General features: G+C 48.6%; 1 protein-coding gene across 12 annotated transcripts in view; it reads left to right on the top strand.

Annotated features, from left to right (window-relative positions):
• Positions 1 to 18,413, top strand: part of CASZ1 (castor zinc finger 1) — a 394,551-nt gene that overhangs the window by 359,111 nt on the left and 17,027 nt on the right. For all 12 annotated transcript variants that reach the window (XM_044996148.1, XM_044996145.1, XM_044996152.1 and 9 more), the window contains 6 exons: positions 429 to 601; positions 1,405 to 2,273; positions 5,304 to 5,445; positions 6,821 to 6,884; positions 9,712 to 9,872; positions 17,015 to 17,137. In XM_044996148.1, the coding sequence (XP_044852083.1) occupies positions 429 to 601; positions 1,405 to 2,273; positions 5,304 to 5,445; positions 6,821 to 6,884; positions 9,712 to 9,872; positions 17,015 to 17,137 (1,532 nt within the window). The remainder of the gene's footprint in view (positions 1 to 428; positions 602 to 1,404; positions 2,274 to 5,303; positions 5,446 to 6,820; positions 6,885 to 9,711; positions 9,873 to 17,014; positions 17,138 to 18,413) is intronic.

Genomic DNA, 18,413 nt, shown 5'->3' with positions numbered 1-18,413 from the left:
CCAGTCTCTCCAGTGCTCCACAAGTAGGTGAAGGGCTGGAGTAGAAGCCCTAAGTCTCTCCAAATCTTCCCAAGATGACAATGGGTCATGACAGTATTTGTCAGTCTCTCCAGCTCTTTTCAGGAACAGGACCCTCCCCGCCCTGTCCCTGAGCAGTAGCCTTAATCTCTCTACATCTCCCCCAATCCTCTGCCTCCTTCTCCTGTTCTAATTGTTTCATCCCCATAGACTCAGGCTTTTCTTAGACTCTTTGTAGCATCAGTCCTTAGGTTGGCAACCAAAGCGATGACTCAGTACTGAGGGGAAATGCACAAATACAATTAAAATATCTCTGTGTTGCTTGTGTGTTTATTACTGCTGGTACTAATAATAAAGCAGTAGGCTGCTGCTGGGATGGTTTGATGTCTCTTTCCCTTGGTCCTGGACAGGTGGGCTGTAACAAGGTCTATACCAGCACCTCTGATGTGATGACCCACGAAAATTTCCACAAGAAGAACACGCAGCTGATCAACGATGGGTTCCAGCGGTTCCGAGCCACAGAAGACTGTGGCACTGTGGACTGTCAGTTCTATGGGCAGAAAACCACTCACTTCCACTGCAGGTGAGATGATGGGGGAGGGCAAAAATCCTACCTTATTGATGCACATCTGCTGGCCTCCTTCTGAAAAGTCATAACCTGAGGATTATACACAGTGGGGCAACCTACCAGGAAGGCCTTTCTGGATGTGAACCTCCCAGGCATCTTCCTGAAAGGACATAAACTCCAGAGTGGGTATAATCTGGAGAGAGCTCTCGTGGTAGGAGACACCCTGATCTCTCCCTGATGAATCAAGGCAAGTATGCCCATTGGGAAATCTATGATAGAAATCTCTCAGGAAAGAGACCACATTAGCTTTGCTTGAAAGGTCATCATTGAGGGGTACTGTTCTCTCTAGAGACCAGCCATCCAGCTGTCCTAGTTTAAGGCCAAACGCTGCTTTCAGTTACTTGAGTGCCCTTCCGATGACTCCACTGGGCACCCATATCATTTGGGAGAAAATCAAGGTACAGCTAGGGCCTATTTTTATGTCTAGGAATGACCCTCAGTCTGCCTTGGGCTCGTGTTCTGTTTGGGATGACTGGTGGGCAGGGCTGGATCCCTGCCTCTATTGTGTTGGCTAGTCTTCAGAGTGGGGGCATTATCCCAGCTCTCGTACTTGGTCGCATCCTTGCTTCCCTTGGCTGGAAAGACCCTTCTTGGTGCATCCCACGCCAACTCTAAGAGGGGCCAAGAGGCCTCTTGCTATCAGAGGTTAGTACTTTATACTGATCCCAAACCTCATCCCACAGAGGAGGCAAGTGATGCGGCAGCCCCGTGGTGCTCCCAACTCATACAGCCTCCCACCCTCTTCTGTGCCCTTGTAGGCGACCCGGGTGTACGTTCACTTTCAAGAACAAGTGCGACATCGAGAAGCACAAGAGCTACCACATCAAGGACGACGCCTACGCCAAGGACGGCTTCAAGAAGTTCTACAAGTATGAGGAGTGCAAGTACGAGGGCTGCGTCTACAGCAAGGCCACCAACCACTTCCACTGTATTCGGGCGGGCTGTGGCTTCACCTTTACCTCCACCAGCCAGATGACCTCTCACAAGCGCAAGCACGAACGCCGGCACATCCGCAGCTCGGGGGTGTTGGGCCTCCCCACCTCCCTCTTGGGAGCCAAGGATAACGAGCAGGAGGAGTCCAGCAACGATGACCTCATTGACTTCTCTGCCATGAGCTCTAAGAACTCCAGCCTGAGTGCCTCCCCTACCAGTCAGCAGTCTTCCGTCTCCCTCATCATCCCGGCTGCGCCTTCTTCCGCTGCTGAGCTTGCCTCCTCTCAGGCCTGCAAGCCCACCAACAGCATGCCACCGGCCACCAAGATCTCCGGCCTGCTCTCCCAGGCCCTCCCCAGCAATATACCTTTGGCCCTGGCGCTCGCCAACTCAGCACTTCCCGGAACGGCCAGCTCCTACTTCCCCATCATCCCCAGTCGGGTCTCCACGCCACATCCCACCAGCTCAGCCAATCTAATGACTGCTGGTTCCTCCAGCACCAATCCAACATCCTCTACTGCTGCCAATTCCCCCTCCCAAGCCGTCTCAGGGTCCAGTGAGCCGACAGCCACCTCTTCCCCAGGTCCAGCAGCATCCATTATGGAGAGGATCTCCGCCAGCAAAGGATTGATCTCACCCATGATGGCCAGGCTGGCAGCGGCGGCCCTCAAGCCATCCATGGCGCTCGAAGCAGGTGAGTTCCCCAGCCCTCCCATCACACTGGAGCTGGGTAAAAGGTGGGAGAGTTGGAGACGTCTGATTTGGAGAGAATGGGTCTATTCAATGGGCCACCCGCTGGCAATAGGGAGGTTGTACAAGAGCATTGCTGGGAGAAGCGATTCAGCCATGTCCAGTTAAAGCATTGGGTGCCAAGGTGCAGTGTTGGCTTTGGGGGTTTCTGTGGAACCTGGATGTCTTCACATAGCCAGGAGAGCAGAAGCTGCTGCCCACACAGAGCCAGGCTCCTCTTAGCCCTGGAGGAGGAGTGTTCTCCTGTGTGGTGCCTCCCTCCCCATCTAACTGTAGGCTGGAAAGCAAGGGGCATTTTATTCAAAATGGAAATGGATAAAGAAATCACCGGAGTCCCAGGGTTACAGAGCATACTCGGGTCATGCTTCCTGTGGTCCATCTTGAGGATCCGAGCATTGGGTCTTGATGGCAGCCTTGTCTTCCCCTCCTTCCCACAGGAGAGCAGGGTGAGTCAGACCCAGCCGATTCTCACAGCCCAACATGGAGCTCCCTCCCTACTCCCCTCTGTTTCTTGTATATTGGGTGGACTCATCTGTGCAGATCCTACCGCTCATTGCCCTCTTGCTCCTCAGACTCACTCCCCTCTCTTCCCCTGCCCCCCCCCACCCCCAGCTGCTTGTGCTGGACTTCTGAACCCCGTCTCTGCCATTTGATTGGTGTCCTGAGCACCAGCCATGCCCCCAGAGACCTTGCCGACATGCACCCCTGATCAGAATCTTTTTCAGTTCATCAGGAGCATCTGGTGAGGTTGAACTTCTGCTCCTCAGGAAAACAGGGCAGGGATGAGGAGTATTAGGAGAGAAACTGGACCTGGCCTGGGGAAAAGGACAGCAGCAAGGACCTTTCATTGCTTGGTCTGCTGCTGTAGCAGGGGTAGTCAGTTATTGTTTGGCAAGGTCCAGATTTCTTGGTAAAGGTACAGTCAAGGTCCAGACGCCAGAGACAATAATAAAAAATAACAATGATAATTAAAAGATTTCGGGGTCCGTTCAAAAGTGCCTGGATTTGACCTGTGGTCTGGCTATTGACTACCTCCGCTGTAGGTGATCTGGGTCGTTCTGCATAAGAAAGAAGGCTGCACTCCAGGGAAGGCAGGGCTGGCCTGGAAAGGGGGAAGGACTGTGAAGCCAGTGAAAGGCAGAGGGGAAATGGAGTCAGAGAGGGTTCTGTATCTAGCAGCTTTCCAGGCAAGCGTGAGAGCTGAGCTGCACCGAATGACTCTCTCCCCCTCACCTTGCACCTCTACTGCGGTAATTACAGGACAAACAACAGTGATAGCTCTGGATCTGTGCCAGGAGGTGTGCTCCTGTGAGCCGTCCAGCCCACCCAGCGCTCTCTTCTCACTGTGGCTCGTTCTAACTCCCTCATCTCCCTTTTTCTCTTTCTCTCCTTGGCTTGGGGGAGGGGATGAGCTTCTCCCATTGAAGCATCTGGTTGATCCTCTTAGGAACCACTGTGTTGGTTCTCAGATGGGACATTTTACCTTCCTGGGTCTGACAGACAGGTTGCTTTTCCTTCCCTCCCATCCTACCCACACATAGTCCCTTGACAGTCTGCAAGGAACCATGAATCCATGGCAGAGTGGATCCCCCGACTGGGACTAATGAAACCTTTCTTTGCTGCCCTCTAGAACCTAAGTAGACAGTTCATTTGTAGCCATCCCTTTCAGCCAGAATATCTCAGGCCCCTTCCGACGAACAGGGCCAGACTGCTCTTGGTGACACCGCTATAAATTCAGAGTAACCCAACTGAAAACAATCAAGTGCCTTTGGATTTCCACTGATGTGACCAAGAGTAGGAGCTGGCCTGCAGGCCCCAGCGACATCAGACTCTGCTCCCACAATTCCTCTCTCCCCTCAGGGCATTGAAAACCTTTCCTATGTCTGGTGCCTGAGGCAAGCTGGTTGGGTCTGGGTGTGTCACCTCTGCCTCCTCCCTCCTTCTCAAAAAGAGTCCTTGCTTAATGAAGAAGAGATGAGAGTGACGTGATCTGGTTAAAAGGGGGGAAAAACTTTGAAATATTTTTCCCCTTATTATTAAAATAATTCTTTCCTAAAACACAGAAAGGTCATCGAGGGAACTATTTCTTTTATTTTTTAATAAAATGCCACTTGCTGTCTGAAACAGCTCACCGTCAGCGGTAGTGCCTGAGGGTAAATTAATATTTTAGTCACTTGGGGATTGTGGAAAAAAGCTCAGCGGACATGTTCCTGTCAGCAACTTTTCCCCCCCTTTCTTTATCCCCCTCTTCTTCTTTTTTCTACTTCATTTTTTCTTACTTTCTTCTTTCCCACCATTTTTTCTTTTTTCCATCCTCCTTTTTTTATTCCCTTCATTTAAAAATTATATATTTCATATCTTTCTCATTTAAAAAATATATATATTTCCCCCTTTCGTTGGGACAACTTGATGGGAGAGAGGTCACGCAGTTTGAACCAATCTGATTGGCTGTCAGCTTCAATAGACCTGACACAGCAGATGTTCCTTCTGGGCATGCTCAGTGGAGGGCCGGAGCGGTCGCTAAGGCAACGGCGAGATTGGGGAATGGAAAGGGGGCTTGACTAGCAGTCGAAAGCTGCCACATTGCCTCAGCATTAACAGAGTCTTTAATAAACGCTTAAGAGGCAGCCCCGCAAATTAGTTATGACAGTTTGTGCAGAGAATCAGGTCTCCCCCACGCTCCTTCCGCTCTTCTCCTTTAAAGGGCCGGTAGCCTGGACAACTTTGACATAATTTTGCAATAATTATCACTTGAAGAATTTCCATGCTGGAGTGGACGTCAGAACCCATCAAGTCAGCCCAGCAATAAACGCTGACCAGCAACCCGGGTGCTTCCCTTCCCCCCACTTGTTTTTTTTTCTTCTCTCAAATTATTTGGTGGTGGTGATTTAATTCATTTATTTGCCTCTGTCGCCTCTTTCTGACACTAATTCATGTATTTTTCATGATTCTCTTTGGTCTCTGTCTCCTACAGGGAATGGGCAACTGATGACTCCCGGCCGGTTCAATCCAGTTCAAATGAAGCAGGAGCCCATGGAGAGTGTGGTGTCCTCATCCCTGGCGACCCAGGATTCCTTGCAGGAGCACAGCCTGGATCTGAGCGTGAAAGATCACGGGTGAGAAGGAGAGGCTGGGATACTTGGCTCCATCACTGAGGCTCTCAAAGGCCATTCTCGCATCCAGTAACACAAGGGAGAACAGTTTGCTCTAACTTGTTTTACCTGTGGCTGCTAACTTGTGCTGAGTCAGAAAAATCTGTACATTGCAAAGTGAAGAGCTTTAGTGTGCCCTGATGGCTGCTTCAACTTCCCATGGCATTATAAGGTGTCTGTCCTCGATGGCATTCTTTGCGCTCATAAACTCCCATTGACTTCACTGGGCCCTGTTTATGGATTGAGAGCCCCTGTAACTTGGAACACATCCTCCCTTAAGTTAGAACACCAACAGGCCTCTGGCCAACCTTCTTCCCCCATTATAGTGTTTTTGCAACCACCGTCAACACCATATATTTGATTGAAGACTAATGATGTGTCTCCATTAAGTGCCTGATCCAATGCCAGCTGACACCCATGAGAGTATTTCCATTGACTTCAGTGGGCATTGGATCATGGCCGAAGCAAGGAAACTGTTGGAGAAACATCATCAGCATGAAACAGCTGCTTGTCTCGCTCATCCTTGCAGATGTTTAGCACATCCTTACAGCCCTGCAGTTTTTGATAGCCATGTTGGTGTATTCTGGGACTCATGAAGCACCTATCCAACAGTGCCTGAGAGCAAGAGCTTTTGGGTCATTTTCCAAGAGGGACTGTATTGTGGAATGAATGGCCTTTGGGGGACTGGCTGAACCAGGGCAGCCTGCAACACGTGTGGTTTCCTCTCCATGCTGAGGTTCAACCAGGCCTGAGCTAAAGACTTTGTCCCAGTTGTTGTAATCAGCAAGGTCCTGCTAATGCTTGAAAAATACCTGGATTGCCCTTGTGTGTGTGTCTCAGACATTGCACCCTAGTACCCTAGACTTTTTTTTGCAGTGCCTCTTCATCTACTATAGAGAGGGCCTTTCTCAATTCACAACTGTCACCCTGTGGTTTTGTTATGGGAGCCCTGAGTGTTCTGTGGCATGTGTGTTTTAACAGTCCTGCCTGGCCTGGGGCAGGACAAAGAGTAAAGCAGAGTGAGTGAGAAATGAGCTAGGTATCAGGTGATGAGGAGGGAGCTGGGCTGGACACTTGAGGTGTGAACTGGAATACTGAATGGCCAAGAGATCCATCTTAGCTCTGGAAGCTTGAGACCCTCTTCCCTTGCATCCTAGCTACCACATAGAACTTGACCTGCCCGAGGAAGAATGGGCATCATCTCTTCCTCCAGATGCAGCAGGTGGGAAGTAGGGGAGGAGGGGGGGAGAGGACACAATTTGAAAGGAGAAGAATTAATCTCAGTGCTCACGGTCCCTGTGCACGTCTTAACTAAACCCTATTGGTTTGTGTGTTCCAGTAATGAATCAAATGGCCACACAGTCTCAGCAAATTCATCTCTTTTATCCTCGCTTATGAATAAGGTAAGAGCCATCCATCAAACGCCTTTCATTCCCCCCACCAAGAGAAATTAAAGCCGCGATGGCAAGGGGGGGGAGATGCGTTTGTTTTTTAATGTTTTGCCTCTAATAAGATGAGTTTGTACCATTTAAATTTTGAGACCATTTGTCATCGGGTATAATTTCAGAGCCCCTGCTTACGAATTAATTTAATGAACTGGCTGAAGAAATATATCGCAGCCCCTGACACTTTTTTTTTAAATCGCTTCTAGACGGAGGAGGGCTCGAAAGAATTTTTAAAAATTTGATTTCTAGAACCTGGCAACTTCTCTCTCTCTTTACAGTTATCTATTTTATTTATTTACTGTAAAACATATGTTTCATGGCGGGCGAGTTTGTTTTTGCAAAAGAGAGCAGAAGAAAAAGACGAAATTACAAGTTTTGAGCAAAAATCATCAATTTCCGCCTTTCTGGCATGAGTAATGGTGTCCAACTGAGCCTGTTCTACCACGCTCTGGAATATTTACTTTAAATAATGCACCGTTTCTTTTTCTTTCTTCCTTAAATTATACATCATCTCAAATATATTTTTCCCTTCCACATGATAAATTTTACTATAGCGAGATTAATTTTGCTACTGTATACAACTGCATTAGCGATCAGGGCAGCCTCTGAGGCACACTTTAATATTCTACTGTGTGATAGGCTTTAGAGGCATAACTACTGCCATCCTCTTGGCTCTGGGCATTATACCCGGCAAGGCTGTATAACCCTAAAGAAAGGGCAAAGTGACTTTGTCTAGTGCTCTCCCTCCTCCTCCCTCTTTTCTTCCATCGGCCTTTTACTCTCCATTTTTTCGTTTTTACTGTATGTCGCTTTTCTCCTCCATTCTGCTTTTTCCTCCATTTGGTTTTCAGTGGTTCCTTTATCACTTAGTTATGCACACCGCTCTCTCTCTCTCTTTATACCTTCCTCCCCATAGTCTGTGGTCCTGGATCTGCAGCTCTTACTTCTGAGAGTAGTCCCACAGGTCAGAATCTCCATTGCCTGGCATCTTGAGTCATCCTTAAGGCCCCAGCTGAGGAAAGCTTAACTTTAAGTCCCATGGAAGTCAATTGATTTAAGCACATGTTTAAAGTTAAGAACTTGCTTACATGCTTTCCCAAATCAGGCATCTTACTCCTGTGCAAAATAAGTGCAGCATGGGTGTAAAACACTAGTGAATCAGATCGGTATAATTTAACATATGCAAAGGGTTAAATGGTGTCATAAAGTGCAAGGCAAAGGAGAGTCTGATCCATTGACTCCAGTGGGACTATTCACAAGAGTAAGGGTTACAGGATTGTGTGTCTCTCTCTCCCACCTTTGTCTGCTCTATAATGTCTCTCTCCTTACTGAGGAATTCGTTCTTTCTTTGTGTGAATTTCTCTTTTAAAAATGCCCTTCCAGGAAATTGAAGTGAGAGCTCCAAAGGTTCCAGAGAAATAAGACAAACTGAATTTCTGACTCCCAGCCTCTAAGGATATGTCTACGCTGCAACTGGGAGCGAGACTCATGCTAGTGGGGCTTGAGCTAGTGCGCTAAAAATAGCAGTGTGGCTGTTGTGGCTCCGGTGCAGACTCAGGCTGGCCACCTGGGCTCAGATCCAGTTGTGACTTGAAATCCTGAGCCACCGCCAAAGCTGCAGTGTCCACACTCATGCAAGTCTGTCTACCTAGGTTGGGAGGCTCACTCTCAGTGGCAGTGTAGACATAGGGTGAGAGTTGCAGTCTCCAGTTAAGAGATGTATTGTAGCAGCAGTAGCTTCACCTTCTGGGGGTGTTTGCAGAGCTTCAGAATAGCCAGGGGTCCTGTAATGTACGGCTGTTCTTATGCAGTTTATTCAGGGTGGCTGTCGGGTTTAGTTAATTAATGTTTATAAAGGGTTTTCAGATCTGCAGATGGGGGGAGGGGGAGTGATTTTTAAATGCAAAGCGTGGGCCTGATATTGCACTCTATTTGTGCCTGGAGTTCCACTGACTTTACTGGAGCTATTCATGTGAGCAGGTGAGCAGGATGAATTGTGGTATTACATTACATATTATTAGGAGATAAAGTTTGCTGGCTAAGCATTATTAAGTAATTTCAGTTTTTCAGCTTATATGTCTTTTTTTTTTTTTGTACAACCTATGCCTGATCCCATCAGCACTCTGTACTGGAATCAGTGAGAGTCTCTCTCTCTCTCTCAGTACACACACACTCACACGTCCCTGTCTGTACATAAAACACAGAGGCTGAAATCATGACTCCACTGAGGTCATTAGGAGTTTTCCCCTAGACTTCAATGGAACTGGGATTTTATATAGCCTTTAAATAAATATACCTTACAATCATTGTATAGGACAGAGTGCCGTCCTGTGGTTAGAGCAGGATGGTTGGGAACCAGAATTTGTGTTTCCTTTACTGACTCTGCCACTATGGGGCTCAAGTCACCGAGGCTCCAATCCTGTACTAGAAACACGGAGTCAAGAGTTTTCCTTTAGGCGCAGGGGTCCATCCACCTGGTTCTCAGTGCAGGGCCTATTTCTGCATCAGTTTTACCATCTGTAAAATGCGGATAACGCTTCCATCTGATGTAGGGGCTGAGAGGATTTGATGAGTGCCAAGTGCTTTGAGAGCCTCAAATAGAGGGTGCTGGAGAAGGGCAATGATGAGTTATTGATTTATTCTGGAGCAATGTGCAGCCTGGGCAAACTTCTTGCCTGATCTTTCCTTCCAATCCTGAAAACGTGACTTTTCATGGTGTGCTTTTGAGTGGAGCCAGATTGGCCAGTGACCCGTGTCTGATGCTGTGTCTATGTTCTTGCCACAGATGAACCAGTCCAATGCCAGCCTTGGCAGCCTGCCAAGCTTGAAGACAGAAGGAGATGGCAACCAGGCAGGGGCTGGTGAGCCAATGCAATACCTGGGCAAAGCAGTGAAGGCGCTTGTTCAGGAGAAGCTCTCTGAGCCCTGGAAGATGTACTTGCGCAGGTAAGGGAGGCAGGAAATTATTTTCTGCACAAAGGGGCCAGCTCCTCCTGTAGCAAGTTTTAAGACCACTTGCAGTCCCGCCTGGATTCAGTGCAGTCAATGTGATTTGAATTTGAGGTCTTGATCCAGTGAGATGCTGAGTAGCAGAGGGGGATCCGTGTTCGTCTGGATCTGTAAAAGCAGCAGAGAGTCCTGTGGCACCTTCTAGACTAACAGACGTTTTGGAGCATGAGCTTTCGTGGGTGAATCCCCACTGCGTCGGATGCATTCGTGAGATGCTGAGTATCCCCTGCAATGCACTGAGCCCTCTCAATTCGCTTTGACTGCAGGGGGAAGAATTAGGTACTTAATATCTTGCAGGAGGTGCTCAGTACCTTGCAGGATTGGGCCACAAGTGTCCCTTGGGTGGTATCTAACAGCACAGACTCTCATGTGGCTTGAATGCTATGGCATGCACATTCATTCTGAAACCCTCCCCCGTATACCAGGCAGTGAATCCTACGGATATCCTGTAGCTGTGCGCTTCAGCAGTGAACCAGTGTTAGACCATGCACAGTTAATACATGACGATCACAGTAGCCTTGAGAGTACTTGCTGTGGAATTAGCGCCTCTTGTCTGATTCTGTGAGTGGACTAGTGATACAAAGCAGGGAGCCCAGGGGGCACTGTGCAGACAATTGGTTCTTGCTCTGGGGGACACTTTTTCTTGTTGACAAGGAGGCTTGCAGGGAAAATGGAACAGAACTCGCATAGAACTCACCCACACAGAGACACATGCACATACGTGCCCAGACTGACATGTGATTTGAGCACACATGGATATGCCCAAACAGACATGAATGGGTTTGTGCTCTGACAAAAACACACTTGACTACAAGTGCCTGTGAACATATTATAGGATTGTAAACATTGAAGATGAGAAAGATCTCTGAAGTCCAACTGCCTCTGCCAGTGCAAGCTCAATCCCTGCAGTCTGTTTGCTAGTGTTTTATCCAGTCTAGTTTTAACTATGCCAAGCAATGTAGTTGTCTCCATGCCTCTTAGAGGATTATTTTACTACCTAATACATTTCACTGTCAGGATACTTTTTTTCTTGATATGCTGCCTGAATTTTACCTTTCTTTATTTTGTTCCAATTCTCCTAATTATACCCCTTAAACCACAATAGTTAATTCCTCTTCTTGCCTGGAATTTACCCCTTCAAATATTCACAGACTAGTAGCATATCATCATTTATCCAAGCTATAGCAATTTAGTTATTTGAATCTCACTTTGTAAATCAGTCCCTCCGGGCCCCTACTCATTGCTTTGGTTTGGTTCGGTTTGATGTGGGGTTTGTTGCTTCTCTCTGAACTCTCAGGTGTCCAGAAATGGATCCCCTACTCCAGTGCCATAAGGACTGTAAGGTCCCTGCTCTGTGTATGCAGCCCAAAACTGCACTGCCTTTTTTGTATCCATCTCACATTGCACACTTGTGTCACGTTTGTTGTGCACTGTGTCTCTGGGTCTCTCATTGCAACACTGCCTTCTAGGTTCCTCTCCTACTGAATATCCCCCCAGATGTATTAGTTGCATTTTTCCAAATATGAATCTCAATTTGTGATTTTTTTCCCCCCAGTCTCTCTAGGCCCCTTTGCATTATTTCTCTTCCCTTGCACTAGTGCTTCCAGCTACTCTGGTTAGTATCATCTGTGAATTTGTTAATGTACTGTTTACTCCTTCTCCTAGATTACTGATGAAGATGTTAAATAAAATCAGACCTAATTCAACTCATCCTTGCAGCACTCATGAGATACCAGCCCAGTACATTGCAGTTTGTCATTACTCTTTGTTTATGGTCCTTCAGCCAGTTTTCAGGCCATGTGGCAGTGTTCACATCCAAGCCAATTTGAATTAATTTTAAGCATATGTGAGACTCTGTATCAAAATGCTTTACTAAAGTCCAAATATATTGCAGCCCTTCATCCACTAATTGTATAATTCTATCAAAAAAAGCAATTAAATTTGTTTGGCAAGATTTATTCTTTATAATCCCCATGCTGTTTATTGCTCATGGTTCCTTTATCCTCTAGATGTTTAATGATTTTCTCCCCTCTCTTAATATTTGTTCCATGACTTTACTGGGAAGAGACACTGAGACCAGAGGTACGATAATTGCCAGGATCACTCTTGTTTTTTCCTTAAAGAATACGTACCATATTTATTTTTTCTAGTCTTCTGGCACCGCCCCAGTTCTCTATGACTTCAATATCCGTAATCCAGTAAATTTCTGAGTTAATTCAAGCATGCTCTCAGATGAGAATCATCCAGACTGGCTGATTTATGCATATTTACATTTTCTAAGCATTCCCGTATCTGCTTTTCTGTAAGATCTTCATTTCATCCTAACTATCTGCTTTGTCTTTATTTTTCATGTTAGAGGAAGATTTTAAAAGGCAGTTGAGTAGCTCATCCATTTTTGAGACATAACCTGCCATTCTCATTTTTTAATGGCTCTATTTTCTCCCTAAGTATGGTACCTCTTCTCCCTGATAAAATAACCCCTTTAGTTTACATTAACTTGTGCTGTTATTGCTCCTCTTATCAGGGCCTCACTCTCTCTTATCTTCTCCCTGCAAGCTTTAACGGACCCCATGTATTCTGGATCCCCTGCCATTTTCCTTTCCCAATACAAACTTTCTTTTGTTTCTTTTAACCTCAGATATTTAAGGCCCCACCTGGGACCACACAGGCTGCTGCTTGTTTTTGCTTTCCTGATCTTCAGAGGAACTGTAGTCTATCACACCTTAATTATGTAGATTCCCCAGGCCTTCCACACCCAGGGATGTTTAAATACTTCCTGCTATTGCACCTTACTCACTAGGTTTTTTAAGTCCCTGGAATTTTGGAATTTTCTTTCTTGAAATCTCATACTCTTATGCTGCTGTTCCTCACTATGGTGAATCGAAGCAGCTCATAGTCACTGGTACTGGGTTTCCCTGTTCTTCTTGCCTTCTTGATTAGTTCCACCCTAGTGGCAAGAGGCAGCTCTGCATGGCTTCTCTTCTGGTTGGAGCCTCCCACTTTCTGCATCAGAAAGTTGTTTCTTCTTCCAGTGATTGCTCGTGTCCATTCAGCTTAGGTGTGTGCGCTTGCTACATGCACCAGTGCTGGAAGTTTTTCCCTCAGCAGTATCTGTAGGGGACTGGCTCTGGTGCCCCCTGGAGTGGCATGCATATGCCGCAGCATATAGGGCACCACCGGCCCCCTCAACCCTCAGTTCCTTCTTGCTGCCAGTGACGGTGCATGGGACTGGTGCTGCTTCAGCTAGAGCTGTTGCTTTTCATTCGTTTGAATTCATTTGCCTTGGAAATATTACTGTATATAGTTCCCCTCTAGTTTACTTCAACCTATTTGTTAAGTTAGAGACTTAGTAGGTCCCTAAAGGGACTTCACCTCGGGATGGGGCATGCTCCGGTCCCCAGGCCTTAAACCCTGCGATCGCTGTACAAGGCCCATGCCTATTAGTGAGCCACAGAATAGTTGTTTATGGTGCTTGGGTGAAAGCCACATTAGTGATATGTGCAAAATCTGCAAGTCCTTCAAGCCCAGGCCAAAGAAGGATTGTGACATTCATTTGAAGGCGCTTACCCCAATGCCGGAGCAGCGCTCCAATTTGGCACTGAGCACCGTGACCTTGGTGCGCAGCGCCCCGCCTGTCTACGAGCCAGCACCGGACCCCTTCCATGGCTCCAGCCAGGAAACCCAGGAAGATGGGGCGAGGAAGGTCTCCAGCTTCCCGCAAGGGAAAGGACAAGTCGGAGGTGCCCCAAGGCCCTGTCTCGGGCACCTCCTCACCCCCTTCAGGATCCCGGGCCCCAGCTCAGGTCGAGCGGAGTAGCCTAGCCCCCTCCCAGCCAGCTACCCCAGATAGCAGTGGAGGTTCTCATCAGCTCCAAGTGCCATCCACACCGGAGGCCCTCCAAGCGACGCAAGACATTATGTCCCTCCCAGTGCCACCCACTCTGGCCCCTGCGGGGTCCCGGCCCGGGGTAAACCCGCATTGGGACCACCACAGTCTCCACCTTTCTGGCAGCTCTCCCCATCGTGGGGCAGGTCCCGCCAACAGTCGCCCTCTCGCAGCCGACACGCTTCTGACCACGATAGGCAGAAGCTTCATAGCCCCATCTGGTCTCCGGACCTAGGACAAGGGCAGAGAGGCTCAAGGCAGGGTTCACTGGTGACCAGGTGCAGACCTCTGGAGGCACACGCCCCCCAGCAGAAGTTTTGGAGCTGGCACCCAGAATCTCCGCAGCACCGGTACGACTCCAGGGACAGGTTGAGGGACCAACAGTACCGTTCTCTGGACTGTCGCCAATCTCACAGGGTGACATCACTGTGTGTGGCTACATCATGACGCCAAGCCCGCTCTAGTTCCCGATCCTGCTCCACATCCCAGTACCGCTCGTTAAGCATGAGGCGTAGATTGCCAGCCTGGGGCCATTGCGGATCTGCTGACCGCCACTGGCAGATCACCTAAGCAAGGACTTCTCCTCTCACCATGAGTACGTGCTTCACCCAGAGGTAGCTGGCATGATCTTCCAGAGGTGGGGAACTCCCCAAGTGGATTTGTTCTCCACCAGGCAGAACAGAAGTTGCCACAGGTTTTGCTCCAGATGGGGTCTGGGCAAGGCCTCCCTCTCCAATGCCTTCCTCCTTCCATGGACAGGAAGCCTGATGTACTCGTTCCCTCTGATTCCGCTCATCAGCAAGGTCCTAGCGAAAAATCAAGAGGGACAAGGCGCAGGTTATCATGATCACCCTAGCGTGGCCTCACCAGCATTGGTTCAGGACGCTATCAAGCTTGTCAGCGATCCCTTCCTGGCCCCTGCCAAACCAACTGGACCTGCTGTCACAGGATCATGGCTGACTCTTGCACCCCAACCTGGCGTCCCTCCACCTCACGGCATGGATGTTGCTTGGCTGAACCTACATGAACGGGCCTGTTTGTACGGGATCCAGAAGGTCCTCCTTGACAGTAGAAAGCCCTCAACTAGGCAGACCTACCTGGCAAAGTGGACATTTGGGGCATTCTTCGGTGCAGTCCATCTTGGACTACCTGCTTCATTTAAAGAACCAGGGCTTGGTGCACTCCTCTATCTGGGTTCACCTGGCGGCCATGTCGGCCTTTCATCCACCAATCCAGGGGCAGACTGTGTTCTCCCATGACATGACGGTCAGGTTCCTTAGAGGCCTCGAGAGGCTCTTCCCTCAAGTCCAGTCCCTGGTTCCTCAGTGGGATCTCAGCTTGGTTCTGTCCAGGCTCATGGGTCTGCCCTTTGAGCCTTTGGCCTCATGCTCCCTCTCACCTATCATGGAAGGTAGTTTCCCCATGACGGTGATGTCAGCGAGGCAAGTCTCCAAGCTGCGAGCCCTGACCACAGAATCGCCATAAAACAGTCTTCTATAAGGAAAAGGTCCAGCTTCAGCCCCACCCGGCCATCCTTCCCAAGGTGGTGTCCACTTTCCACATGAGCCAGGACATCTTTCTTCTGATCTTCTACCCTAAGCTCCATGAGACCAGTGAAGAGAGGCACCTTCACACTGTGGACATAAGAAGGGCTCTGGCTTTCTACCTAGATTGGACAAAACCCTTCTGTAAATCGACTCAGCATTCTGTCTCTGCTGATAGGATGAAGGGCCTCAGTGTCCACACAAAGGATTTCTAACTGGATCACCTCTTGCATTAGGACCTGCTACGAGTTAGCGGGAGTCCCTCCACCGCTGATGATCAGAGCCCACTCAACTAGAACACAGGCATCCTTAGCCGCCTTCCTGGCACATGTTTCGATCCAGGACATCTGTAAAGCTGTGATGTGGTCCTTGGTGCACATGTTCACAGCCCACTATGCCATCATGCAGCAGGCCAAGGACGATGCTGGGTTCGGCAGAGCTGTGTTGCAATCTACATGTCCGTGAACTCCTTACCTGCCTCCAGGGGTACTGCTGGGAGTCACCTAAGTTGAACAGACATGAGCAATCACTCGAAGAAGAAAAGACAGTTACCTTTTCTGTAACTGGTGTTCTTTGAGATGTATTGCTCATTCAACGACCCGCCCTCCTTCCTCACTGTTGGAGTTTCCGGCAAGAAGGAACTGAGGGTGGAGGGGGCCACTCCATATGTCCATATGCCACATACGGATACTGCTGAGGGAAAAACTTCCGGCGCCGGTGCATGTGGTGAGCACACACACCTAAGCTGAATGGACATGAGCAACACATCTCAAAAAGCACGTTACCATCTCTTCCTGTGTAATTTTGGGACTTTCTGATGATGCCTGTTGAGCTGTATTTGTTACACAGTAGACATCTGAGAAGTTACAATCCCCCTCAAAGGTGCTACGCTGTGGTTTCAAGTAGAGATGTGGAAAAGCCAGGACATTTGGCTCTAGATTCAACCCCTTCCCATGCCCTTCAATGCCTTCCGAGTCAGAGGGTGTGGCTTTGGACCCACCTCAAGTTTCAAGTCCCATTGGAATTGGCCAGAGTTACTCATTCTCACTGTCCTCCTGTCTGGTTAGTCTTTGGTTTGTACTGCTTGTGTTCTCAGACCCTTACCTTGGGCTCCACCCGCACATTTCTTCCTTTTTTTGGCACTCCCAGTGCCATTCTAGCTGTGAGAATCATCCCATTCGGTTTGAGTGGTGCTCCCTAGGTCAGAATCCCCTTCCCTTTGCATCTTCTTTCTTGCTCCCCAGGCCCACTGCTTTTGTGCACAGATGCTTTAGACCTTTACTACTCTTCATCGTTTGTTTCAGGAAAACTCCACAGCCTGCTCCTATTGAAGTGAATGCTAGTTTTGCCATTGACTTCAACAGGAGAGAGTTAAGACTCCCAATTTGTATGTTGAGGTACTTGCCAGGTTCTTGTAATTGAGCAGTAGTGCCAGAGATATCCTTTTTGTGTGCACACACACACAGTGACATCAGAGCTGTGGCCTGTCCAGCTCCTCGGATCAAGGAAGTTAAAAAGAAAAGTTTTGATGCTATGATGATACAAATAATAAATAACACTCATGCCAGTTTATTTCCCCACAATTCCCTTCAAATGATGCTGCCACCAAAGGGCTCTTTGTAAGCCATGTGCTTGTCTCCTTTGGCCAGGTTTGGTACCAAGGATTTCTGTGACGCCCACTGCGACTTCCTCCATAAAATGCATTTCCACTGCGTGGTGGAGGAATGTGGTGCCCTCTTCAGCACCTTGGATGGGGCCATCAAACATGCCAAGTAAGTTGAGGCTCAAGAATCCAGAGACGCTCCAGGGAAACCCAAAGGTCACACAATGTACGCAGCCTGGGTCGGGGCTGGGGGGTTCATTCTGTAACCGCCTTTATGAGTGGGGCTGTGGGTTTGCATGTTGGCTGAGAGGGCAGCAGCTGGAGTATCCACAGGCCTGTTTTAAACATACCCGGCTGAATTGCCTGCAGAATAGCTGGGCATGCTCTTTAATTTTCAGTGACTCACAATAAGTGTGCACCGGCGTTGTGCTCAGCCTTTGGCAAATGTGTCTCTCATCTGGTTTGCAGTGTCAGCAGGGCTGAGAAATGGCCAGTCCGGTTTTCCCCTAAGCTGCCCAGGAGACTGTGCACCAGGAACGCAGCTTCCCAGCATTGTAGAATTGTGCAATAGAAATTATCAACATGGGAAAGACAGATGGGAGCACCGTTAAAAACCCGCCATTCACTGCCCCGGCACCTTTCTTGGAGTGGTGTTGGCAGCGCTGCAGTCACTGCAGAGTAGCAAATGTTGCATTTTTAATGGTGCCCACTGTATTTGTCTCACCCCTGTCTCTGCAAATCCCGTTTAACAAGCACCTTCCCTGATTACCCAACACAGGAGAGAAGCTGCTTTCTAGGTCCCTATTTCCATGGCTCTGTTTGCTTTAAAGATCTTCGCTGCGGTGTAGGCAGGGGGCTTGGAGCTGAGGATTCAGCCAGCCCAGCCCTAACATCCCTCTCAGCATGGGCAATATAGCCTATGGCCCTTCTTGTCACCCTCAGAGTACTTTGGAGAGCAGTGGATGGGCAAGACTGAGGAAGCCAAAAAGTACTTGCATATGGGCCAGATCCTGAAGTCTGTACCGCACCCAGAACTCCAGCTGACTCCAGTGTGAGTCTTGCATAAAGAAGGACTTCGGGATTTGACCCCATTGTTGCTACAAGGAGAGCAGCGAAGGGAGGACTGGCCCCAAGTTCCGTCTGCACTATCTGGAGGCAGAGAGATTAGAAAGTCTAAGAGAGATTTTCTACCCCAACTTCCAAGGGCCACTTCCAGCAGTCCCTACTCAAGCACAGTTCTTATTGAAGTCAGTGGGAGATTTGCCCAAGTAAGGACTGAGCCAGGACTTCAGGGTGTGGCCATATGACTGGAAGTCTGGATAGTTAAATGGAAGGAAACTCAGAGAAAACAGAGCTGGAAAGACCTGAGAGGCCATTGATTCTATCCAGGGCAGGATTGTTTCCTGTTGCATTTCCACTGCTTTCTTCAGCCTGTATACCAGTGT

The sequence above is a fragment of the Mauremys mutica genome, chromosome 21 (assembly GCF_020497125.1).
Source record: "Mauremys mutica isolate MM-2020 ecotype Southern chromosome 21, ASM2049712v1, whole genome shotgun sequence".
NCBI classification, from domain to species: Eukaryota; Metazoa; Chordata; order Testudines; family Geoemydidae; genus Mauremys; species Mauremys mutica.
This window is presented reverse-complemented; position numbering and strand designations above follow the sequence as displayed.